The following is a 27,145-nucleotide window of genomic DNA, read 5'->3' on the forward strand; positions in this document are numbered from 1 at the left end:
CCTTGTTTCTAAGCTCTATTTAATTCTGAAAAGAGCTACAATCTAATGATGGAAAGGTCAGACTTAATGGGAAAAAATGGGTGTCAGTCCCCCAGAAACAAATACTCTTTTGTCGAGATCTCCCACACAAAATCGGGTCATCGTGTCAGCCGGGACATGTTGGCCTGTTCACAGCTGTTGTGCACAGTTCAAACTGGTGGGAAGGATGCCAGGCAAGACCTCTCCGCGCTCACCTGGGGCCAGAATAGAAGCGGGGAGGGAAGATTATGTAGCCCCACCAATTTCACAAAGGCAGAAGCTAAGTTTGGATAAGGACAATGACTTATTTTCCCTTCTCTCAGAAGATTTGCTGTTACAAGAATTGTATGTTTCTAAAACCTACTTATTTTAAACAATAAGACATACTTTTATTTTGGGTATGGAGGCAGGCCTTGCCTAAAATCCAGAACTGTACAACTCCTTGATTCTTCATAACACACTCACTAAAACAGTGAAATTGTTATTTACACCACCCTCCAAATCAAGTTTGAATCAAACTTAATATTTCATCTCTTATTCACATATTCAGCAAAAAAGGCATTTCAGTCTTCATGTATGAACCCCAAATACAAGAGCCAAAATGTATAATAACCATAAAAAAGCTCAGGGCTTCAGCTACACTCTGAGACTAAGCCTATAAAGGAAGCCTCCATTTTCCTTGCTCTTTTCCACAAAGAGTGAAATTTATTCCCTCTGTATCTTTTTATCAAAAAAGATCTTACCCCCATATAGTCATTCTTCTCAAATGGACTGATGGAGTAGTGACCAGACCACAAATTGAGACCCAAGAGCAAGAAACACTATTAACACAATTAAGGAGAGACATTTAATTATCCCAATTATACTAAGCAGGTCCACTTTGGTGACTGCAACTGGGATGATGGCCCCAGGCTCCATGCTTTGAGTCACTGCACCTTACTAACATTGAAATATTAAGCATTTACTTTTTTATTATCTTCATTTTTGTTTACTTATTTATTTTTATAGCCATAATGAGGTCTCTGCACTGACTGAGTTGCCTCAAGCTCCACACCCTTTCTAGCATGACCCTGACTGTAAAGGAAGTAGGCAGGGTGGTTTCCATTTTACAAACGAGGAAACTGGAGCTTGCTAAAGTTATGCAAGCTCATGAAGTGGCAGAGCTGTGATTCAAACCAGAATGTTTGACTACAGAACTCACGAGTACTCCCTGCTCCCCACTGTAGGTGACAAAAGTATCCAACCCTTCACGCCTCCCCACTTTGCAAACACAGATTCCTACTATTAAAGCAGCAGAAAGAAACTACTGTTGGCAACTGAAAAAGCCACAGCAGAGAAGACCATTTTCCCCTCAATAGTAAATATAATTAGCCAAAAGGTGGAAACCCAAATGCCCATCTCAACAGATGAATGGATAAACAATGTGGTGTATTTATACAATGGAATATTATTAAGTCGTTAAAAGGAATGAAGATGTGATGCATGCTACAACGTAGAGAAACCCTGAAAACACTAAGCCAAGTGAAAGAAACCAGGCATGAAAGAGCATATAAACTCCATTTATATGAAATGTCCAGAATAGGCAAACCTACAGAGAGATAAAATAGGTAAAAACTGGGGAGGATGAGGTAACAGGAAGGGGAAGATGACAGCTAATAGCTACCTGGCTAGTAAGGGTTCTGGAGAAGGCAATGGCAACCCACTCCAGTACTTTTGCCTGGAAAATCCCACGGCAGAGGAGCTTGGTAGGCTGCAGTCCACGGGGTTGCTAAGAGTAGGACACGACTGAGCGACTTCACTTTCACTTTTCACTTTCATGCACTGGAGAAGGAAATGGCAACCCACTCCAATATTCTTGCCTGGAGAATACCAGGGACAGAGCAGCCTGGTGGGCTGCCGTCTATGGGGTCGCACAGAGTCGGACACGACTGAGGCGACTTAGCAGCAGCAGCAGCAGTAAGGGTTTCTCTTTGTAGTGATGAAATTGTTCTACGTTTGACTGTGGCAATGCTAGCAACCTATCTGTGAGCATGCAGGGGGGAGAAAAATGCACTGAATTGTACACTTTTCTGTTTTTTTGGCCATGCTCCAGACGCATATGTGATCTTGCTTCCCCAACCAGAGATCAAATCCGTGCCCCCTGCTTTGGAAGCACAGTTTTAACCTCTGGGCCACCAGGGAAGTCCCTGGATTGTATGCTTTAAATGGGCAAAATGTACGGCATATAAATTATATCTCAATAAAGCTATTTAAGAAAGTAAGTGTTATCAGTTAAGCAAAATAAGAGACCTTGGCTATCATCTCATTCAAGATCATTTTTAAAGGTGAGGAACCCTAGCGATCAGCCCACTATGAAGATTTATATCAGTGTCGCAGTGTGCTCTGCTTGCTGGCCCTAAAATTCAGTGACCCAGAGCACTCAGCTCAGAGCCAGGTCATGGATAATGGGGAACCCTCACCCCTGCCCTCAAGGAGCTTAAATATAGTTGGGTTCTTTCAAGCCTAAAACAATGAGATTCCACCCAACCAACTATAGCACCAAGTGCAGAGGAAGTGAAGACCATAGGAGCTAAGGAGATGGGCAGAAGCTGAGGTTTGAGATGGGCTTTCCAGGAGGAATGAACTGGATGGAAGGCCAGGACAGAGAGGGGAGGGCACTTCTGGGAAAGGAGATAGATGCTATTGAGTATTCAATTTACACCACCAGATGCGGTTTAGATAACATAGTTCTGAGACTTCCCTGGCAGCCCAGAGGTGAATGCTCCATGCTCCCAATGCAGAGAGCATGGGTTCAATCCCTGGTCGAGGAACTAATAATCCACATGCTACACAGCATGGGCAAAAAAATTATAGTCCCATTGCTAGGAGAACAGATGAATAGGGGAGAGTTCAGCCCTGACAGGACAGGATGCCAGGGAGAGTTCTGAGTGGGAAATGAAACAGTGAGAGCTGTCTTTACAGAACCCTAGCCTGGACACAGTGAGAGCTGTCTTTACAGAACCCTAGCCTGGACACAGTGAGAGCTGTCTTTACAGAACCCTAGCCTGGCTGCAGCATGCAAGGGACTGAGGTCGGAGGCCAGTGTGTTACAATCTACAAGTGAAGCGTCAAGTTCTGTGGTAGAAGCAACAGGAATGGAGAGGAAGGAAGGAAGAGAGCTCACAAAGGAGAAAAACAACAGAATCCAACCATGTCAAGACCTGTGGGAGGGAACAGAGGGACAAGGAGGGCACTGCCAGACTGCCTGGGTTGAAATCCTTACCAGCTGTGTAACATTGGTCGAGTTAGTTAAATTCTCTGCACCTCAGTTTCCTGAGTAAAGTGAGGATTAAAAAATGTGTTTCTGTCTATCAAACAGTTGTTGGGAGAATTAAATACGAACAGTGCTTGGAGTGATGCCTGGCACTGAGTAAGTGCTCTGTATAGCCTGTTGAATAAATACACATAAATGCATATTCAGACCTCGGACCTCACTTTCTGACAACAGCAGCAACAAGGAAAAGCCTCATCCAGCTTCATTTTTCATCCCATCACTCACTTTTCCCCATTTGTTCACTCTTTGGTGGAAGTTCTAGGAAGAATAAAATATTTTATTTTTATGCTCCCTGCCTTTGAGGATGGGCCTTCTGGGAAAAACTGAAGAGAAGAAAAACAGCAGTAACTGTTCTCTACCAAGATCCAGGCACTAGGAATGGCTGAACCACAGGCTTGGTGAGCAGCTCCAAGAGGCCAGTGAAAGAGCCTGGACCAGGCAGGCTGTGTTCTGCAGACAGGCTTGCAGGGCTCCTGTTTATACAGCCCTGAGGGACTGCTCCATGGGTACCCACTTGCTCACCCAGGCCACCTTCCCTAGGCACTGCCGGCCAGCAGAAACCCTTGAGCCTCTTTCCTGCCCTGCTTCTGAGGAGCTCAGCCTCCGGCCCTGGACACCACACCTGCCCCCTCACAACTTACATCAGAGGCTCTGAGGCCAAATATTGAACTGATGATGTTGGCCAGAGAGCTCTGGGCAGAGCTTATAAACTGCAAAGGAGGAAAAGGGTCCTTGCCTTTCCTGCCCAGGAGGAAGGAACACGCTCTGCGATCCTGACCAAAAAGCCCCCGGAAGGTCAGAAATCAGAACAGGGCTCTATTCTCACCCTCACGTGGTTGTGATTATGTGGTGGTGTCTCCCCACACCTCCACCCTCCCCACCCCACCGGCATTGGGCATCTTCATGACACTGCTAGGGTTCCATGCCCATATTGAAAAGAAGGTTAAACTATCATACAAACACAATGTATTTTTAGTATTTAGACTTGAGTCTCCTGCCTTTGGATAATTACTAAAAATCTCCCTTCAAAGTGATAAAAAAAAAAAAACACAAAAATCCTCAAAAACTCAAAAGAAGAATTCAATTTATACCAAGTCTTTCCGGTGAGGTTTAAATAACATCACAGTCCTATTATTGGGAGAACAGGTAAATAAACTGTAGTATAGCCATACTACAGAATAATATATCTGGGTAGATCTCTAGCTACTGTCACAGAAAAACATATTTTCCAGTGGGGGAGAAAAAAAAGGACATGAAGATCCAACATGTAAAAAAATCTGAACTACAGGTTTGTACACGCTCTTGGATGGACTGTGAACTGAGAAGGGGGCTCAGTTTCCAGGGATAATGAGCACAACTGATATAGAAGAGTCAAGAGAGACTGTCTCTGGCTGGATTTCTTAAAAAAGAAAATGCATTCGTGTATAACTTGGGCAATTTGGGGGTGCCATAAAAAACAAATAGATGCTGTTGCATTTACATACACAACCAGCTATTGTTATTCAGTCGCTAAGTTGTGTCCAATTCTTTGCGACCCCATGGACTGCCGCATGCCAGACTTCCCCGTCCTTCACTATCTTCTGGAATTTCCGAAAACTCATGTCCATTGAGTCAGTGATACCATCCAACCATCTCATCCTCTGTCGTCCCCTTCTCCTCTTGCCCTCAATCTTTCCCAGCATCAGGGTCTTTTCCAATGGGTCAGCTCTTCGAATCAGATGGCCAAAGTATTGGAGCTTCAACTTCAAATCTAATTTATAACTTTACATTCTTCTTTCCTTTATTCTCATCAGAAGAGGGTTTTTTTCCTGCTTTTCAGAGAGCTAAAAAAATGATAAAATTAAATTCTGGTTCTGTGTGACCTTAAGAAACTTGTAAACAATAAAAGAGCCCAAGCCAAATTTTAAAATAAAGATATTAATAATAGATATATGATATAGAAGGTGATGTTCCCAGGCGAACCATTTCTCCTGGGTTTATCTGGCGAAACTTCCTTTCAAGTTTGTTTGTGGATGTTGGTGATACCACTGAGGATGAACTTGAGGCTGTGTTTTTAAATACTTGCTAGTAACTAGCTCCTCTGACATCTCTCTGTATTCACTACTGACACAGTTGATCTGCTTAATTACAGTTTTGTTGATATCTCAAATTCCCCTTATTTACTCTGCATCCTGAAAAAGTCCTTTGAAATCTAAACAGTCCACTACCTCTCCAGCTCTGTTTGGAAAGGTTACAATCTTAGGATCCTTTGAAAGGAGAGTGGGGTTTGGGGAGCTATATTTCCAGCATGGAGTGGAATGTGAAAATAATCTGGGAATAGAAGGAATACACTGGATTTATTCTCAGCAACTTTTTCTCTCCTAATTTGTTATTGTTCTGCTTGAGGAAGTGATTTCTTTGAATGTATAATCAGACTGATAATTAAATACAAAGATTAGAATATATTCCAACTTGTAATACACTCTATGTATACTCCCTATGCCAATAAGCAGAGTACCCGTTTCTGCACACAGAATGTGCTCAATAAAAATCTACTGGCTTACTGCCTAGGAAAGAAGTACTAGATGATCTAAATAAAGGAGACATTTTAAATTATTTATATTTCTTTCAGCAGATATTAACTGAACTCCTATCATGTATGCTAGGCATTAGGCCGGGCACTGAAGATATACAAATGGGGTAAAATTTGGTTATTTGTCCTTAAAGAGTTCATAATATAAAGAATGGAAATAAAACATAAGTACTCTCCCTTGCAAAAAAGTCAAAATTGCCTATTATTTCTAACTCTCAAATTCAAATTAAACTCGTTGTACCTATTACATCAGATCTTAAAAGCATCCTTTTCTGCCCCTGACCACCGAGTACATTTTGATTATTTAAAAAGTATGTTCAGCGTCAGCCTTGATCTTTATAGATACTCCTTTGTACCAAGACATAATAGGCACGAAGGACACCACCATATCAGGTCCAAATTCTGAGAGTTGACCTGCTGGAGAAATGAAATAAACCCATTCATTTAGCAACAAGCCTTGGGACTTCCGTGGTAGTCCAGTGGTTAAGAATCCCCCCGCCAATGCAGGAGACACGGATTCAATCCCTGGTGCAACAAGATCCCACATGCCACAGAGCAACTAAGCCCACACCACAACTACTGAGTCCACGAACCTAGAGCCTGCGCTCCACAATACGAGAAGCCACGCCAAGGAGAAGCCCACGCACTACAATGAAGAGTAGCCCCCTTCACAACTCGAGAAAGCCCAGGCGCACCAGAAAAGACCCAACCCAGCATAGCCAAAAATAAATAAATAGATAATTTTAAAAAGCCTTACCCAACATTTTAATGTGTAATAGGAAAGATCAGTTGCCCAATTACCCATACAGATCAAATTACTATGGGATCTGGAGGAGAAAGAGGTCCTTCTAGCTAGTTGGTCTCATCAAATGTCAGAGAGGAGATGGGGTTGGCTGAGGGTTAACACACCAAGCAGGAGACAGAGAACATTTCAGGACAGTGAGAGAAATGATACACTACTGTTAATCAGAAGTCCAAGATAAGCCACTATGTATATCCAGAGGCCATAAGCACAAAATGGAGAGAAAACTGGAGCTATAAGCACCTTCAGGATTCTTATGGGCTGGCTACCCTCAATCCTGTTTATTCACATGTTCCCGAAAAATCACTCCACACTTAGATACACACATGCCTTGAGATGAAGGGGATCAACCAACAGCAAAAAGGGACACGAGTCCCCCAGTAGAGTCTAAATCCCATATTTGTCTTTTTAAAGTATTCATATGAAGGGCAATGGCATTAGCATAATACTGGCTCTAGACTTTGGAGTTTTAACCAAGGGTTCAAGATGATTTGTTTTCTTTTCTCTGTGCTTCCCTCGCTCTCTTGGCCAATTTCTCTTATCTCTTCCTTTATTTTTCTCTCTCCACCCTTCTCTGTGTAACTTTAAAAAAAAAAAAATTCAATGCCACAAGACTGTACATTTAAATTCAGCCCACATGACATTTCCTCCAAGTTTAATTGCTTCCATACAATTTATATCCGCTAGTCACGCTAGACCCCAGAGTATTAAACATGCTCTTTTACAAAGAAGCTCTTGTCCCTTAATAACTCCCATAATCAAAGTGCAGGAATTACGGGTAAGGACCAGCCGGATGACGGATGAAACAAACAGGTTTTTAAATTCACCCAAAGCAGGCTTCAGGCAGGATGCAAATCAAAGCCGGCCACTCTACCATCAGGCTTGAGAACAGAAACACTAGCTTGAACAGAGATCTGGGGATCTCCGCACATCCAGACAGGAAGAAATGAAGTCATATATATATATATATATATATATATATATATATATAACTCAGATACCTTATCTTTGGGTTGACCCACAGTCAACAGCCACCCACAGTGTCGCTTAAAAATACCTGGCTACATTTTCTCTGCTTTCAAGCCCATCCCTCAAAGTTCTAATGATGGACTCCAGTGAGTGAAAGTCGCTCAGTCGTGTCCAACCCTTTGCAATCCCATGGACTGTACAGTTAGGGAATTCTCCAGGCCAGAATACTGAAGTGAATCCCCCTTCTCCAGGGGATCTTCCCAACCCAGGGATCGAACCCAAGTCTCCGGGATTGTAGCTGGATTCTTTACCAACTGAGCCACAACTCTTTAAATATTTATTTATGTATTTGGCTATGCCTGGTCTTCATTGCAGCAGGCAGGTTCTTTAGTTGTGGCATGGGGGATCCAGTTCCCTGACCAGGGACTGAACCCTGGCCCCCTGCATTGGGTGCTTCGAGCCTCAGCCACTGGACCGCTAGGGAAGTTCCCAAGTCCACTCTTTAAATGAGTAAATCATTCTTCTTTGTTATTCTGAGCAGATTGAAGTTAGCTTTTCCATCTTACCACAGACAACTTGGGCAACATTTCTAGACTTGTCCTACAGCAAAGTAGTGTTAGTCACTCAGTCATCTCCAACTCTTTGTGACCCCACGGACTGTAGCCCACCAGGCTCCTCTGTCCATGGAATTCTCCAGGCAAGGATCCTGGAGTGGGTTGCCATTTCCTTCTCCAGGAGATCTTCCCCACCCAGAGATCGAACCCGGGTCTCCTGTACTGCAGGCAGATTCTTTACCATCTGAGCCACCAGGGAAGCCCGTCCTACAGCAAAGGACGTCTACAAACATCTCAACTTCTTTTATAAACCCTTATCTTTCTAAACACTTGTTCGACTTTTCCCACTATCTTCCCCACCTCTCAACAAATCACTTCCCTTGTGAACTTCAAAATTCACCCTTGTGATTTCATAACCATACGAGGCAGTAACAGGACTCTGGATTTCTGGATCTCCCTTATTCAGCTAGCCCACTCTGCACAAGAACTATGCCTACCTTTCTTACAAAAGCCTTCTAAGCAACATTTTCAGTCCTCCCCACTGGATTCAGACAGATAACTCTCCACCAGGATTTTTCCGAAAACAATTTTTTAATTCCATGCAATCTCTTCTTCTGCTCAAAAATCCATTCAGGGTAAGAGGAAAACAAAGTCAACTACTTACCAGATCCCCACCCTTGCTTCTTTAAGGATTTAGTGAAGGTTTCTATAGCTTTCCCCTTTGCCTACATTCCCTCATTGATTTTCATAGACCAATGATGTCTATGGATTAAGGGTAGAAGCAGTAGAATCTGGATCAGCCATGTTACTCTAACCTTAGAAACTGGTGAATGGAAACATTTTGCTTGTTGCCAATGAATTACTTTTGACTTATTCTAATAAAGAAAAAGAAAACAATTCCCATGCTGTCACTAAAACACATGTCACTGAGGTTTTATTATTTTTACATCCTATATAGCTGTATTATTTATTGTAGTAGTCTAGATCTGGACATATTCTGAATCATAATCATTTCGTGCATCGAGTCATTAGACAAATCAAAGTAAAATCAGATTTTTAAAACATTCATTTAGAAGCTCCTACTTACATTTTGGAAAGGAAATCTTACATTTTAATGGCATTAGATATTATTTATTATGCAGTGTCATTTTATCTTGTTCCACAATGTAACTTTTTTGTTTTACCCTTGGCCAACTTGACCGTCAAGGTACAAAACAGACATTGTTTTAAAAATCCATTTGTAATAAGTGTCAGTAAATATAACCTTTCACTTCAGCTGAAGCAACTCGACAGCATCAGTTTACAACCTCCGTGCTTACTGGGAAGTTTATAATACTCTTTTTCAGCAGCTCTCAAAACTAGACTCCAAAAAGATATGTACCAGTCGCTAAGGTGTTTACCAAGGCCCAGAATGACTTAAAATGCAAAACTTAACTCGCTACTGATGCTTTACTTTATGGTGAATATAGACAATGCGTTTAGTCAGATCATGGGCTTTTTTTATTCACACACATGAATAAGCTGGACATACCAATGCATGAGCAACCAGGAAATCGGAGTCCTTTAATGGTTTTCAACTAATTAACTAGGGTTGGCCAATTAGTAGGTTAAATGAAGTCCTTTAATGGTTTTCAACTAATTGACTAGGGTTGGCCAATTAGTAGGTTAAATGAAAAGCACTTTGGCAAAACCTGACTCATTTCACTTTGGCTAATAATTTTTAAAAAGGCTGTGCTAGTCCATCCCTCGTTCTAGCCACCTGCCAAAGTTTTCAGGCAAATGTTTCAACAATTCTGCATCCAGCCTTCAAAATAATCTATTTAATGTTGACACTCCAAATTGTCGATAATGACTCTGCACTCTCCTTTGCTCCCACTGTTAAATATCTGTTAATAATCACTGACGACTCAATAGTTATTAAAATGTAAGCCACAGATAAACACAAAGAACAATGGCTCCACTTTGTCCTGTGTGGGTTATGGTCCTTGGACCTTCGCTAGAGCACTTTCCCGAAGCCCCAAGCACAACTCTTGCCATCTTCAAGCTTACAGAAGTGTCAGATCAATAAATTTAACTATTTTCAGATCATCGATAATTAAACTTTTTTAAAAGCCTATGAAGAAAATGGACCATATTTTAAAAACCTATCTGGGGTACAGCTTAACATTTAAGTAGCTGATTCTTCCTCCATTTCCATCTTTCCTTTCTACAAGTTTTTATACAATATATATTTATGGATTCTATGCTAAAATGCACAAAGAGCCAAATATATTCTGGATGACATATTAGGTAACAAGAATTCATATGTGCCTAAAGTTCTAAATGCACAGGCTTCTACTGCTCATAGGACACAAAACTAAGACCCATAGGAGTGGTGACAATTGTACTGAAAAGTGTGTCTACAGAAAACACAAGTGATTTTATAAGCAGCACTGAAGTTTACTGCTTCTTTTATGGTTCTTAATCCCTTCTACTAAATTCACATGTTCACAGGAATCCCAAGCCAGTAACAGGACCACTAGATGCTCCCAAATTTGCAAAATTTCACTACAGAATGTATTCAAACTCGAACTAGTTTGACATAATCAAGCATGTTTTATTTACTTACATTGTGAAAGAGTAAACCGATCCAGAGCATTGACATGCATTATAATTTCAGAATCTACTTTACCAGCTATTAAAATCAGTCTGGCAAAATGAAGAAACAAAGATGGAAAGATAAACGCTCATCTGAAACTACAGTTACATAATATTCCAAACCATAAATTTTTAACTGATACTCTGCAAAGATAATCTGCTATTTTTATGGCTGCAATTAAGTATGACGCGTCTTGGCAGTAACAGTCCTGTGAGCTACATACTGTGACAAAGGTTTGACCACAGCTGGGACTGGAGAAGGCAATTTTCCTCCTGGCAAGTGAGTATCATATCAATTAGAGTAATATTTTTACTCAAGTCTTATAACTTATCTCGGTTAGTTATAAAACACTGATTTCAGGCCTAATTTAACTGGTTGTTTAAATAAGCAAATGTGTGATCCTTCCAGACGGCCAGCAGACCTCTCCAGGGAAAACATCGGGCTCCTTAGAAGGACACCTCAGTGGAGGTGGGAACTGGTAGGCTATGACTTATATAACTCAGGGGCTTATTGTCATCATTTTTCTCTCTTCTATCCATAACTTTGTTTTATATTTTCCAAGTCTCCTATAAATGTGTTATCATTTGTTTATAATTTAAAACATAAAATGCTTTAAAGAAACAAACAAAAGCCATCTTATTCAATGTAGTACCCAATGTAGTACTTATTCAATGTAGCCCAACCTTGGAAAAAGAAAAGTGGCCCCAGGGGAAAAACCATTTGCTGGATATTTTTCAGTGCCCATCTTCCTCTGAGAAACATGCCATAAAATTAACCCTTCCTCTTTCTCGAACTTCCCTGAATTTCAGGCACTACTTTCTGGATTTCCTCATAAATATCTCTGACTCCTTCCTTCCTTTCCATCTCCTTCACCAAGTCTAGGAATTTCTCTTTTCTTCTCAATCTATGTGTAACCTCTCTCTAAGGAATCTCATCCACTTCTGGATTTGAATACTACTACTAATAATAATCTATGATCATAGTTATATAGATAATACAAACAAGACATAGTTGCCTGGGGGGGCATATATATATATATATATATCTCCCTTGATGGTGTGATCACTGACCTAGAGCCAGACATCCTGGAATGTGAAGTCAAGTGGGCCTTAGAAAGCATCACTACGAACAAAGCTAGTGGAGGTGATGGAATTCCAGTTGAGCTATTCCAAATCCTGAAAGATGATGCTGTGAAAGTGCTGCACTCAATATCCCAGCAAATTTGGAAAACTCAGCAGTGGCCACAGGACTGGAAAAGGTCAGTTTTCATTTCAATCCCAAAGAAAGGCAATGCCAAAGAATGCTCAAACTACCGCACAATTGCACTCATCTCACACACTAAAGTAATGCTCAAAATTCTCCAAGCCAGGCTTCAGCAATATGTGAACCGTGAACTTCCTGATGTTCAAGCTGGTTTTAGAAAAGGCAGAGGAACCAGAGATCAGATTGCCAACATCCGCTGGATCATGGAAAAAGCATGAGAGTTCCAGAAAAACATCTATTTCTGCTTTCTTGACTATGCCAAAGCCTTTGACTGTGTGGATCACAATAAACTGTGGAAAATTCTTCAAGAGATGGGAATACCAGACCACCTGACCTGCCTCTTGAGAAATCTGTATGCAGGTCAGGAAGCAACAGTTAGAACTGGACATGGAACAACAGACTGGTTCCAAATCGGAAAAGGAGTTCGTCAAGGCTGTATATTGTCACCCTGTTTATTTAAATTCTATGCAGAGTACATCATGAGAAACGCTGGGCTGGAAGAAGCACAAGCTGGAATCAAGAGTGCCAGGAGAAACATCAATAACCTCAGATATGCAGATGACACCACCCTTATGGCAGAAAGTGAAGAGGAACTCAAAAGCCTCTTGATGAAAGTGAAAGTGGAGAGTGAAAAAGTTGGCTTAAAGCTCAACATTCAAAAAACGAAGATCATGGCATCCGGTCCCACCACTTCATGGGAAATAGATGGGGAAACAGTGGAAACAGTGTCAGACTTTATTTTTCTGGGCTCCAAAATCACTGCAGATGGTGACCGCAGCCATGAAATTAAAAGACGCTTACTCCTTGGAAGGAAGGTTATGACCAACCTAGATAGCATATTGAAAAGCAGAGACATTACTTTGCCAACGAAGGTTCGTCTAGTCAAGGCTATGGTTTTTCCTGTGGTCATGTATGGATGTGAGAGTTGGACTATGAAGAAGGCTGAGCGCTGAAGAATTGATGCTTTTGAACTGTGGTGTTGGAGAAGACTCTTGAGAGTCCCTTGGACTGCAAGGAGATCCAACCAGTTCATTCTGAAGGAGATCAGCCCTGGGATTTCTTTGGAAGGAATGATGCTGAGGCTGAAACTCCAGTACTTTGGCCAGCTCATGCGAAGAGTTGACTCATTGGAAAAGACTCTGATGCTGGGAGGGATTGGGGGCAGGAAGAGAAGGGGATGACAGAGGATGAGATGGCTGGATGGCATCACGGACTTGATGGACATGAGTCTCAGTGAACCCCGGGAGTTGGTGATGGACAGGGAGGCCTGGCGTGCTGCGATTCATGGGGTCGCAAAGAGTCGGACACGACTGAGCGACTGATCTGATCTGATCTGATCTGGGTATCTTTAACATGTTAAAATGTTTCTCAGCCTCTTTTAAAGTTTCCAATACTGCTCATTATAACAAGAAGTACTACCATTCAAGCCATTATACAGCCAGTAACCTGAAAATTTTCCATTCATCTCCTTTTCTCACAGCCCTTATCTCCTCCATTACCAAATCCTATCCAATTTACCTCTTTAGTGTCCCTGAAATGATTTCACTAGCCCTCAAATGACTGATTTCACTTCTTCCCTTTTCCAGCACCACCAAAGCAATTCCCCCATGACTGAGTCACTCATGTGAGTGAGTACCTTCATTCCAGAGTGGCAGAATATTCAAGTTATGGCTTGTGAATTCTGAAACTGCAGTTAAAATGTCTATCCCCATTTCATCCCAGTACAACCCACATCCTGATCGGTTTTGGAGCATCAAGGACATCAATTTTCCAAACCACAAAGCCAAATCCCAGTCTCTGAACTATAGTTACCCCAATGAGGCTTTTCGCCCATCAAGAACCTCATGAAGTTCCCCAGAATTTAACTCATATCTATACTCAGTCCTGAGGGTGTGTGAGGACCAACCAGAAAAAGAGACCACCTAAGCTGTGGTTCCCAAGATCCCCAAACAACCAACTGATGCAAGTATAAATGAGGTCATGTGTATACATAATAAATCCCTGGAAGATACACAAGCAAATGTGAACAGTGATTCCATTGAGTAAAACTAGAGGGTGGAGTACTTTTATTTTTCACTTTACATTCTTCAGCTCTGCTTAAATTTTTTGATGAGAGTATATTAAAAAGCCATCTTTTGGGGGTGAGGGGGGGAACTGCAGGATCCTACTTCCCCAACCAAGTTTCAACCTGAGCCCCCAGCAGTCTGAGCACGAAATCCTAACCACCAACCCACCAGGGAATTCCCCAAGTGTCATGTTTTAAAAAGAAATTCAAAGATAAAACCAAGTCAGTAAAAGTTATGTTTGTTCACTTGGGTTATATTTCTTTTGCTTGTGTTTTCTACTTTTTTGATGGATTAAAGGATTGTCACAGTTGCTTCTCAACCTGTGAACCCCAAGAAAGGTTTTTCATGGACAAATTGGGAGACAGACAAATATTCAGTATTTCAGTATTTGCAGAAAATCCATCACAAAGAAATATATATTTTTAATAAAAAAAATCTAGTATATACATTTCCCCCCAGTGAACATGTTCTGTTTTGGCACCCCACAACATCTCTGAATACCCATCCTTCATCCATCTTCCTCACCACTGCATTTAGTACATCGAGCTAGGGTTCTAAATTTTCAGTCCAGGCAGGGGACAGATATGATTCCCGAACATGAAGATTCCTACAAGGAATTCCAGGCTGTAAGCTTGCAAAGATTTAAAAGAAAATATTACAGGATTCTTTCCTTATCAAGCATCTACCTATGTGCCAGGCACTGTGCTCGGGTTATACAATGACAAAGCAAGGAAAACATCCACTCTTGCCCTCATGGAAGTTACAGTGTAGTAAGAAAGAGAAATAAATCAGTAATAAGGGTAATTTCAGGCAGTCCCGTGGTTGGGACAGCCGAGTTTCCACTGCAGAGGGCTTGGGTTCCATCCCTGGTTGGAGAACTAAGATTGCACACACAGTGAGGCACAGCCAAAAAAAAAACCACACACACACACACAAAGAAAAACACACAGTGATACAGCGGCAATGCTAATCTGGGGAGACACGGAGGGCTATGGGAGAACCTAGCCGAAGCATCTACGCCAGTGCGGGGGCTGTGAGTCAGGGAAAACCTCCTGCAGGGCTGGCACCTCAGCTGATGCCTGAAGGTAGTGTGGGTGTTAACCAGGCAAAAAGCGGGGAAATAATGTTCCAGGCACAGGTAGCAGCTTGTGCCAAGTTCCTGAGGCCAGAAGGAGTGTAGCCAATGGGAGAAACTAAAAGCCATCCAGACCAGCTGGAAGTTTCAGATCTGTTACCATAATAGAAATGACTGACTTATTGGGACACACCTCAAAGCGCTTCCAAGCTGGGAGAGCAGCTGCACACAGGTCAGAAAGGGGCTTTCAGCCTGATTGTGTCTGTATTCTTCATGATTCTCCAGCTAGACTGTCAGCTGCCTGGGGTCTGAAAACCTGCCCGATTTCTCCCCTCTCCACACAGTGCCCTGAACGGGCACATAAGAGCAGTGCAGTGATTTTTCCTGGTAGATGCTGAACCAGTTAAGATCTCTTAAGGTGGCACAAAGGCAAGGCCCCATCACCATCTCAACCAGGAACAAGAACAGGAATAAGTCAACTTTCAGGGGAGCCAGGCATGGCACTAAGCACTTGGCATATATTGCTGATTTCACTTCATCGAACATCATTTTTCCCCTTGTCATCTGCTGTGTCTAGATGGAACATTAAATAAAAGCTAGAAGTCCAAGAAAGAGAGCATGCAAATTAAAAATATGTTAAAGGAAATTCAGAAGATCTGCTGCCATCAAGTCTACTTCTTATCCTGACTTCTATGGAGAAATTTTGGTTAAGATTTTAGCAATTACTGTGTCAAATATGTTCCCTGGTGGCTCAGACAGTAAAGAATCTGCCTGCAATGCAGGAGACCCGGGTTCAATCCCAGGGTTGGAAAGATCCCCCTGAGAAGGGAATGGCAACCCACTCCAGTATTCTTGCCTGGAGAAGTCCATGGACAGAGGAGGCTGGCAGGCTACCCAGTTCATGGGGTTGCAAAGAGTCACACGACTGAGGGACTAACACTATCGTGCATAACTGAATCACTTTGCTGCAGAGCAGCAATTAGCACAACACTGTAATTCAACTACACTTCAATAAAAACTTTTTAAAAAGAAAGAAAAAGAAAAGAACCCAAAACAAGGAAAACACAGGCAGTTCCCAAAGAGGACTTCCTTGGTAACAAAAGCTCCAGGCTTCAGTTACTGAGCTAAGGCTTTCAGATTCCCTCATGCCCCACACATCTACCCAAATCTACCCCTCCATCTTCCCTTGCCTCTGTGCTTGCTCTCTCCTGTGATTTTTACCCTACTTATCCAGATTTATGTTTATTGTGCAACATTTGGAACATACAGGAAAACAGAAACTAGACAAGAAAAATCTCCATAATCCCACAAATGACCATTGAAAACACTTTGTTCATGGAACCCTCTATCAGACAGACACACACACATACTTTTTTAAATAGTATCAGGATTATGATACTTACACAAGGTACCATAACTGTTGGGTCTTTTTTATGTTATACCCCACTTGTTTGATATTTAAGGCCATTTCTTATCTCTAAGCATTGGTAACTGACTATTAAACCAAGAAATACAAATGAAAGCCTAACACATACACAAAGCATACTGAAAAGAAAAACTATAACTTGATTTAAATATGAAACTCTCAACTAGAGAAGTAACAGTGAAGGTCACAAAAAGGCTTCCCAAAGTCTACAGAACATTCCTGGGTGGATGGTAAGAGATGACAGTTGGAGTAAAATGTTCAAAAATTAAATATGCTTGTGAAATATTGGTTTAAAAATGAACTAGCTTTGTAATAAGTGACTCTGGAATCATTAATGCGTATTGTGAAATTCCAAAAGAGGGATAGAGCATGCAACGTATCTCAAATCTATTGGTCTTTGTGAACTTTTGTTCACAAAGTATCTGAGTGGACTAGGGTTCCTAGGAATACACTTTGGAAAACTGCTCTGCTGATATTTCAACGCACTAAAATATTCACAGTCCCTCAGTGGACAGGCCATCCCCTCAGAACTTGCCCTTCAACAATAAGTTTATTACTTCAACCCTCAGTCTTCCTAATCACACTTTTTAAAAAAATTATCTTCTGGATTGGTGGGTTCTTTCACTTCCATCACCCTCTTCTGTGGTTAGATATTTCCTGACCCCAGGAGGGAGGAAAGGAAAGACAAGGATGATAAGGGTATAATTCCCACTTGTCTTAACTCAATTTGTCAACAGACAGAAATTAAGATCACTTAACCCTTTAAGCAATTTATTCCTAATCAATCTCTGCAATTATAAAGACAATGAGAAGTACCCTTTTCTCCCTTAAGCTACTTTACTCACGTTACCTAACTATATTTCATCAGGAACACATCCAATCCTGGCATAAATTAGGTCATCCTCCCGCCATGTCACAGCTGTGTTCCCTGCAAAATGGTATGGATTCATGAATGGTGAAAATCTCAATGAGAAAATATAGTCATTGTCCATAGACTACCCATTTCTGGTTGATTTGCTTTATCATCTCTCTTGCTCTCTCTCCAACAATAAGAGCTCCAAATCTGATTGCCCAGACTGAGCCTGGAAGCAAACCCTAGTGCTCCACCCACCACTCCAAAGTTATCTGGTCACCAAGGATACCTAATTACAGGGACTAATTATGGGCAGTAATTGGCATGAGGCAACAGAATACAAGGGTAGGACAGGTTTGAGAATCACAAATCTAATCCCATCTCTGCCACGTGCCTGTTATGTGACCCTGGGTCATGTACTCAACCTTATTGTGCCTCAGTTTCCTCAACAGTAAAATGGTATAATAATATGTACCTGTTCACAGGTCACTGTGAGGGTTAAAAGAAAGAATATGTGAAAAGCACCTAGGGTTCTGAATAAAGTTTCCACACACAAGTGTCAGGAGTGGGCCCCATGGGTGCTTCTGATCTCCCTGAGAAGCACCGATTCAGCTCCCCGCCTCCTCTGGCATAGAACAGATAATCAACACATGTCAGTTACCTCCCCTTCTCATCTCTCCCCACTTCTCAATCCCACTCCCCTTCCAACTCCAGCCCACACACAAAACTAGCAGCCACAAGCCAAATTATAAAAATCAGAAAGTAGACTTTCCTCAGAAGTGATTGGATACCTTTTGCCCAAGATGCTGCAGCAAAAAGCCACCATGCCCCAAGGTGGGGATCCCTATTTAGGTTTTTTTTAACACAAAGATGGACTGTCAGTTCTTATTTTCAACTTTAAAAATCAGCTTGCAATTCCAGATCCAGGCTGTCATTCAGCACCAAACCTTAATTAAGAGCCAAAATTAGTTTACCCTACTACCAAAGTCTCTGCATCTGATTTTGGCCAGGTAGACAAGAGTATGCATGTGGGGAGGCAAGAATGAACTTGTACTGAAATTCGACTATGTACCAGACACTTCAGGTATGTTATCTAATCTTCCAAATACCATGAAATAGGTATTATGATCCTTATTTTACAGACAAGGAAACTAAGGCAGCAAATAATTTTTTTTGATTAACAAAGGCTCTTCATGAAAACAAGAACATTATCTAGTCAACCAAAGGTAAACAGAGAAAACCAGCCAGAGTCAGTTCTTTTTTAAGAAAAGTAAAACTTAACAATTTTAAACGAAATCTTTTCTAACTGAAAAGAATTTGAAAACTTTACCTCCCACAAACATCTCTTAAGAAGTTACTGAAGTTTGTACTTCAGCTTTTCTAGCCATGGAAAGAAAGAGAAGTCCTAGGATGACAGTCCTGTTGCAGGTCTAGAGAGAAACCAGAATGGGACACAAAGATTAAGGAATCTGGACATAAAAGCTTAAGGAAAAGAAACCTGACAACCAAGGGGATTTCGAGCCTAGAAAATTTTGAGATCATAATAAAGGCAAATAACATATCAATGCATAAAAAGGCGATTAGAAATACTAAGAAAAAAAATCTTTACGAAAGTCAAGGTCCAAATATGAAGAAACTAAAAGGTGACACAAATTTAAACAACTGATGAAAAGTGAAAAGAAAGAATCCATTTGACTTTGTTGCTGGATATATCCTCCTGAGTGTCTCAGGAGTGCTGACACCAGACCCAGTGTGCAAGTCTAAGACCCAATCTAATACACAAGGCAGTAAATTATATTAAATGTTGCTTCCAGTTTTTCAACTTCAAGAAGAATTTACGAATACAGTCAATTGGGGGGCAAAGCACAACATTTTTATTAGTCATGGATTCAGAGCTTTGGAATGTTGAGGTGTCACAAACAAAAAGCAAACTGTGGAACTGCCAGCCACCCAAATCTCCTTGACTTACAAAATGGGGAGTCAAGAAATACTGTCAAAAGTTTCCAGAAAATAACAAAGGTGACCTAACAGACAAACTCAAAATAATGTAAATATCAAACTTGGGAGAGGAAAAAAGAAACATTTTAAGGAGCTACATTTCTCATTTTCTTCAGTTCAGTTCAGTTGCTCAGTCATGTCCGACTCTTTGCAACCCCATGAATCGCAGCACGCCAGGCCTCCCTGTCCATCACCAACTCCGGAAGTTCACTGAGACTCACGTCCATCGAGTCAGTGATGCCATCCAGCCATCTCATCCTCTGTCATCCCCTTCTCCTCCTGCCCCCAATCCCTCCCAGCATCAGAGTCTTTTCCAATGAGTCAACTCTTCGTATGAGGTGGCCAAAGTACTGGAGTTTCAGCTTTAGCATCAGTCTTTCCAAAGAAAACCCAGGACTGATCTCCTTTAGAATGGACTGGTTGGATCTCCTTGCAGTCCAAGGGACTCTCAAGAGTCTTCTCATTTTCTTATTAGGAGTTAAATATTGATAACAATAGTGGTAAAAGCATGTTACTTAAAGGGTTAAGAAGGTAAGAATCTAAGAATTAAATACAGAAACAGTTTTTTAAAAAATTTAAAAGTTGCCTCTGTGAGCCTTGAGAAATTTTGACAAAAATAAATTTCTACCACACATTACAGAAAAGGCTAAACACTAAAATTATTACTAAAACCTGGGAGTGGCAGCAAATGTTACAGCTGGAATTATATTTAAGAGTAGGGATATATTCTCTTATAGAATATGTTATTCAAATACAATTTTTCTGTAAGAATGGAAAGTTCTACTGAAGCCAGATCATTTTCTTCTTTATAATTCTCTATTTTCTGGTCTAGATACACCAAATGTATTCCATTTATAACCAGACATTTATTTTTTTAATTTTAATGTGATCAGTGTTCAAACCCTGTTGCGGAGAGCCCAACACCTACACACCCCAACCTGATTTATGAGCTGTAGAGAACAGCAGAAACGGTGCAGTCATCTCAGAGGCCCTGCGTTTTAACATGGCCTGGTTCCATCCAGCCCACAGTTAAATGGCACCCTAACATCACAGGGAAGGTTTGAACACTGAGAAAAGGTGTCCTTTAACAGGTGTCAGAAAATAATTACATTGTATACATAAGAACAATCTTACCTGAGAAAATGACAAAAACTGTTTAAAGCCTCTTAGATGTCCAGGCTTTATATCCCACATAGCTCATTGTTCAACTGGGAAAGTGACATGGGGATTAAGTGGGGCATGGAAAAGGGAAAATTGCTCCTGAAGTAAAGGCAACAGATTAGAGGGCCAGTCCACCAATAAATAAGCACGTGACTTTCCCAAAGTCATGTTGATACCCTTCCCTGGCCTCAATTTTCTAACCTTCCCCTAAAAAATGACCTTGTCAATTATGAAATCATTTGATTTCTGATTTATAAAGCCCTCTACTCCTGACAGAATCAAGAATACGATTCTACTGCTAGCCCCATTTCACAGATGATGGTGCAAAGTCATGGGTAGATTTTTATGAAAATTAATCCAGGGTCAGCGGCCATCATTTTCCAAGCTTCTACTTAAATCCACCAAGATACACTGCTTGATGAAACAAAATATGACATATAACGTTCACCTTATTCCAACTTTAACAAAGCTCCGAAAGAAATTCAGAGAACTCTTGGAAGAGTTCTTTATCTCAAAAGACAATGATCACAGTGATTTAATTTCTTAAATTCCCTTAGCTACTTGGCCAACAATTTTCAAGGATTGTTATCAGCTCAAGCCTACAGACCTATTATCTACATGTTTTTCCAGTTGTTGTCATCACTGACTGTACAAAGGAGATTCACCCAGCTTTGGACTGAGGAGTGGCTTTCTGTTATTGTTGTTGTTTAGTTGCTAAGTTGTGCCCAAGTCTTTTGCCACCCTATGGGCTGTCCATGGGATTTTCCAGGCAGGAATACTGGAGTGGGTTGCCATTTCCTCCTCCAGGGGATCTTTCCCACCCAGGAATTAAACCCATGGTTCCTGCCTCATCTCCTGGATTGCAGGTGGGTTCTTCATCACTGAGCCACCCAGGAAGCCAAGGAGTGGCTTTAGTTGGGGGGATAAGGCAGATGTAGCAGATCAATTTTTTCTAAACCCAAGGCTAACTTCCACTTTTCACGAACATATTTTTGAGCTACTCCAATCATTCAAAATGTGTATAAAAGAGAATTCTTTTGTTTTGCTTTTGTTTAGGGATCTTTTCCCCTAGCTTTCCTCAGACATTAGGCAAGACTAGCTCTTATTTCTTATTTTTAGCAACCAGTTATACCTATCGCATATCATATATATTTGTGTATGTATATATATATAAACATAGTTCAAAAATCATTTGGGACCAAAAATATTTTCCAAAATTATTGTAAAATATTGGGTCTTTTTCTATTTGTATGTACTACTAAGTCCATTTCTACAAAAGTCACAATAACATATTCAAAACTGCATTTACCTAAATAAGCAACACAACATGCTGCTTCAGACCTTTATATAGTATATAAGGGCTGGAGCTAATGGTAAAGAACTTGCCTGCCAATTCAGGAGACACAAGAGATGCCCGTTCAATCCCTGGGTCGAGAAGATCCCCTGAAGGAGGGCAAGGCAGCCAACTCCCATATTCTTGCCTGGAGAATCCCGTGGACAGAGGAGTCTGGGAGGCTGCAGTCCATAGGGTTGCAAAGAGTCGGAAATGACTTTGCACATACACACAGTATATAAACTAATGCCATCCTTTAGAACAATATCATCACACTTAGAAAAATGTCATGCTATTACATCACATACTTGAATTCCACCAACTATTTAGATCAAAGCACTCAGTATGTGTCCACACTAGCACTCAATAACCAGAAGACCAGTTGTGGACTAAAACGATCAGCAACTGTTTCGGACAAGGGCTTCTCAGCGCTACATCAACCCCACCAATAACAAAGAACTCCTTCTTACACAAGATGTCAACAGCTTTGGGATGGAGAAGAAATAACTGGCTACCAGTATGAGTAAAATGGTTGGCTATTATAAGCCTCCATCCATCACTGTGTATTTGTTATCAGGTCCACTCATAGAGCCTGGTGGGCTGCCGTCTATGGGGTCGCACAGAGTCGGACACGACTGAAGTGACTTAGCAGCAGCAGCCTCTCATAGCAATCAAAGTATCAAATATTACCTTATTAAAATTGCACATAACAACTTCTAAACTACTCTATTTTATGTATATATAGGCTTTAAAATAAAGTCTAAGGCAAGTTCTCAGAAGACGAGTTTTCCTCCACGGCAATCAACAGCCAGCCAGTGCAGGCAATCCTGAACCAAGTGCTCCAGTTGGCAGGACTTCTATCCAGGCCATTGATGGCCTGACCCCACCATGACCTCACTGGTTATGTTTCAAGTTCTAGCTTGGCTTCTCCTTCAGAATATAATTATTTTAGGGTACCACAATTGAAGCAACCTTCTTTATGCCTGTGAATACATTTTTCTACACAGTCTAATTCCACTCGAATGTAAAATTCACTACATCGAAAAGCCAGAACAACCTGTCGGGGAATACTACAAAGCAGCTCCTGATCGATGATATTCTAGGTTACCGAGTGCAACACAATAGAACTCCTGACCCAATTTCCACGCAATTGATTTGTCCAGCCCACAACTACTTCTCCACGCAGTTCCTAATTACATCACTGGGGGGTGCTGTATGGTCATTACGTCACCGAACTGGGAGCTGTAAGGCCTAAGTCAGTGAGTGTTCCCTTTTCCAGTGGAGAGACAGCAGACCACCTCCAGTAACAGAGGTAACTGTTACTCCAGTAACTCCTCTCTCCTCCCCAAGCCTCAGTTCTGTTCTAGAACTATCTTGATGTCACATCGCAGTGCACCAGCCTAGGAGTTACCTGACTTAGAGTGGGCCGGAAAGGAGTAAGAGTTTGGGTCCAGAAGTCAAAGTACTCCAGTATCAGTACTCCAGACTCAACGCATAGTCATCTAGGTGTTTCACGAGAATTCTGCCCAAGTACTTTTTTCTTCTACCTCGAAGAATTTTCATGTCCTGAAAATCTCGCAACTTCCCGGATCCTGGATGAACTCCACCAGCCCCAGCTTCTGATCCCTTACAATTCCAACACCCTAAAACTAACTCCCACTTCCAGCCTCCCAGATTTCTGGAAAAAAGCCGTGCAAGGACACACATTAACACGCAGGCACCCACACGCAAGTATGCACGCACGGTCACGAATACGCACAAGAACAAGCGCGCGCGGCCTGGGTATTGTGACTCTGTGTCCCCCTCTTGCTCCAGGCTGACTTACTTGAGGAAGTACCTCTGACCAGTGGCCGTAAAGGTCATCTCCCAGCCCGGGGGCAGCGGCAGCTCGTCGGTCACGTCGTAGGACTGCTGACGGAGATGTGCGTGCTGCTGCGCGGGGCTGACCGCGGCGCCCGCGCCCGTGCCCAGCTGCAGGGACGCGGGGGACGAGTGCGAGCGGACGTGCTGGGCGCCGCCGGCCAGTCGGGGCCCCGGGTGGCCGCCGGACGAGTCGGTGCTCGACTGGCGCGAGTGCGAGCCGGAGTCAGGCTCCTTGAAGAACGATTCGGGCAGGATCTTCTTCCGCCACGAGCTGGGCTTGGGATTCATCACCGAGTTGAAGAGGGCTTCGAGGTCCGTGTCTAGGTCTTGAGTGACGTGGATCACTTGCTGCCCGGGTGGCGGGAGCGGTGGGGGCGCCGAAGCCGGATTCATCTTCTGCTAGGAGAAAGGAGGTCAGATTAGCTTCTTATTGAAGGTCTGAGAATTAAAGGGGAGAATAGAGAGAAGAGACAGATAGGTGTCCGCCTCGGGATCCCAGACACCCAGCACTTAGACCAGCAGGATGGGGGAGGGGTCCCTCCTGGCCTCCAGAATTATGCAACTTTCTTGAAGCCAAGAAGTTACCAGGAAAGGGGGAGGGGGTGTCTGCTGGGAGTTAACTGCACCGGAGACGCTAATGAAACTGCTGGTGTCTAAGGACAGGTCGAAACTACCCAGAGCAGGCAGCGCCCTCAAAGTCTCAACCCGAGCCAACTCCAAGACGTCTCCACTCGGTAAGCCCGAGGAGCCGGGCGCCCTGGCGTGGTGCGGGGTGAGCGGGCGCGCGCCAGCGGGCACTACCTGGGCGCGCAGCGAAGCCGAGTCTGGGCGTGCGGTGGCCGCCGTCCCGCCCGAACTCGCCGTTGGGCCTGGGTCGCTCGGCTGCGTCCCGAGCTTGCAGGGCTGGAGCTGGGGCCCGGCTGGCAAATCCCGACCCTACTCGGTGTCTGGCAGCCGAGAGGCTTCGGCTCTCACATCCCCCGAACTGGCCTCAGGCGCTCGCGCTCCGCGGAGAGGCGGAGAAGCAGACTGCGCGGCCGCCGCGGATCCCGGACTGTCCCATAAACAAAGTTTGGAGCAAACTCCCACTCCCAGGAAAGAGGCGGGTCCGAAAGTTGAGCTGTTGAATTATGCATTACCTCCAAGTCCCGAGCCTGCCTACCCCTTCTCGTCCCTCCCCTTCCTCCTCCTCCTCCTTCCACCCTGGCACCAGAAAACCCTGGGCGTGCTGGGTACTCTGCAGGATAAGAGGAGATGGGTGCCCCCCACCCACTCCTCCTGGTCGCGCTGACCTCTCTCGCGGAACCCTGGATCTGCATTCCTTTGAGTTTACCACGGACTTGGGGCGGGATCAAAGGGAAAGTGGCCCGAGCCTGTTTAATCAAGGACTTGTGGACCGAAACCAGGCTGGGGGCGGCGGAAGACACGCGAGTAAGGGGCCCAGACAGAAGAAGGGCGGGTTCTGGGTGCCGCGCCTTCTCTTCGTGCCGGGTACCGAGGCCGGGAGGCCGGAGCGCGGCACTGATCAGTGATTCTAAGGGCGGGCCCGGGTACGCTCCGACGCGGGGAGACACCAGCGAGGCCAGCCTTTCCACGGGAGGCTGCATGTGACCATATTTGGTCTGGCGAGGAGGCATCTCGGCTGTTTGGCTTTCAATTGTCTGCTCGTGCGCAGACGGTGCCCAGAAAGTGCCTCTGTCGCTAGGGATGCGACTTCGCCAACTAGTTCACTGTAAACAAACAAGCTTGAAACCATTTATCAGTTCTTTTTTCCTCTCCAGGGTGACTCGGGTCACCAGGGGTTGAGAAGAAACCTGGGCAAATCTTCGGTGCTGGAAAGGGACAGCATGCCCCCCCCCCCCCCCGCGACATCCTCGCGGGTCGTGGGAGGATTGGAATGTCCCTGACGCCCTCCAGAGAGCCTGGAACCGGGATGGAACCGGAACAGGTGGCTGGGAATTGAGAGGGTGCGCCAGTGACCCGGAAAAAACCACCCACCCTCCCACCGACTGGATCTGGGCGTGGGATGGAGACCCCCTGCTTCTAGATCTGGCCTAGCAAGACAGCTGCGGGAAGTAGGAGGCGGCCTGGCCCTCCAAAGCAGCTCGATTCCTTCTTTTCCTTGTCCCCTCCCGTCGAGGGGGGGAAGAGGAGAGTGGTGTGCGAGGTAAATTCGGCTTCAGAAAACCCCTACCCCACCCCACCCTACTGGATTCAAACATAAGCTTATGAAATAAGTCACATGAGACAATATATGTAAAGCGCTTTGCAGACATACCTGCCTACATACCTTTTTGTTAAATAAAAGTGCAAGTATTGTGCCTCCACGTTTTTATTAGAGTAGAACAAAATCAAAATTAAAATCTGGAGTTGCTGTGAAGGAGAAAAGTGTATGGGAAAGACAAGGCCATCCTATAGTTTTGCCATGGAAAGGGTAGGAGTATTCAGAGCACATTCCCTGAATGGCTGCTCCCTGTCACTGCCCAAAACAGAGCAGAGGGCACCTATGTGAGCCCCCTTCTTCATTATCTATATCTGAGGGTGTGCTCCTCACAGACTGGGAAAAATCAAAGCTGCCTGAGAGATCACTATCAAAGGTAAGCAGAGCATGGCTCCTCTAGGAAACTCTGAAACTGTTTTCCATCAGTAAGTCCTCTGCCCACAGGACCAGCAGAGGGAAGGGGAAGCTGCTGCAGGTCACTCCATGGGAAGTAGCATCTTTGCAAGCTATTCTCAAAAGCCACCACAGTTGCAACAATAGGGAATTAGCTTTGAAACTACAGGAAGTGAATGGGACCAAAGGGTTACTAATTGAGAAGCCTCTTGACAATGAAAGGATGGACCTTTAGGGCTAGCCCTATTGCAGGGAGGTCCTCACCCAGGAAGGAAGGTCTTGCTTCTTAGGAAATACCTGGTTGCTAGAAAAGAGGAAATTACTGAGGGAATCATGAGGTTAATCAGCCAGGGAGAATTAAGGTTGAGGTTGGGTGGGCAAGGATGCTGTCATTCCTTGCCAAACTTCAAGCCCTAGATAATGGAGGACAAAGTAGACGCCTGAAATGGGAAAGGCTCTGATCATGTGAGAGCTCAAAGGGAAAACTCCCAGTTCCCAGTCTATAAGATATGATAGTGGGTGGCTGAAGAGATTTGCTTCAGTGCTTCAAACAATAGTTTCAGATTAAATAACATTTACAGTCACCTTATATAAGTGTCTGTCTACAATGTGGGAGACCTGGGTTCG

The 27,145-nt window shown here is 43.3% G+C and overlaps 1 protein-coding gene and 1 long non-coding RNA gene across 3 annotated transcripts in view; one reads left to right on the forward strand and one right to left on the reverse strand.

The window, feature by feature from the left end:
• Positions 1-24,963, reverse strand: part of WWTR1 (WW domain containing transcription regulator 1) — a 149,038-nt gene extending 124,075 nt beyond the window's left edge. The window contains exons 1-2 of one of the 2 annotated variants that reach the window (XM_086387961.1): positions 24,706-24,963; positions 23,867-24,300 (exon numbers count right to left, since the gene is read on the reverse strand). In XM_086387961.1, coding sequence (XP_086244087.1) covers positions 23,867-24,297 — 431 coding nt within the window. In that variant the 5' untranslated portion in view covers positions 24,298-24,300; positions 24,706-24,963. Of the gene's footprint in view, positions 1-23,866; positions 24,304-24,705 lie in introns of both variants that reach the window. The other variant, XM_086388039.1, reaches the window with a different exon arrangement.
• On the forward strand, positions 24,005-26,225 carry LOC147379291 (uncharacterized). Its single transcript, XR_015159088.1, has 2 exons — positions 24,005-24,638; positions 25,686-26,225. It is a non-coding gene; the product is annotated as an uncharacterized LOC147379291 (long non-coding RNA).
• Positions 26,226-27,145: the final 920 nt, after the last annotated feature.

Source organism: Bos grunniens, chromosome 1 (assembly GCF_055505025.1).
Source record: "Bos grunniens cultivar Pamir isolate PY7600 chromosome 1, Bosgru_T2T1.0, whole genome shotgun sequence".
Lineage (NCBI taxonomy): Eukaryota > Metazoa > Chordata > Mammalia > Artiodactyla > Bovidae > Bos > Bos grunniens.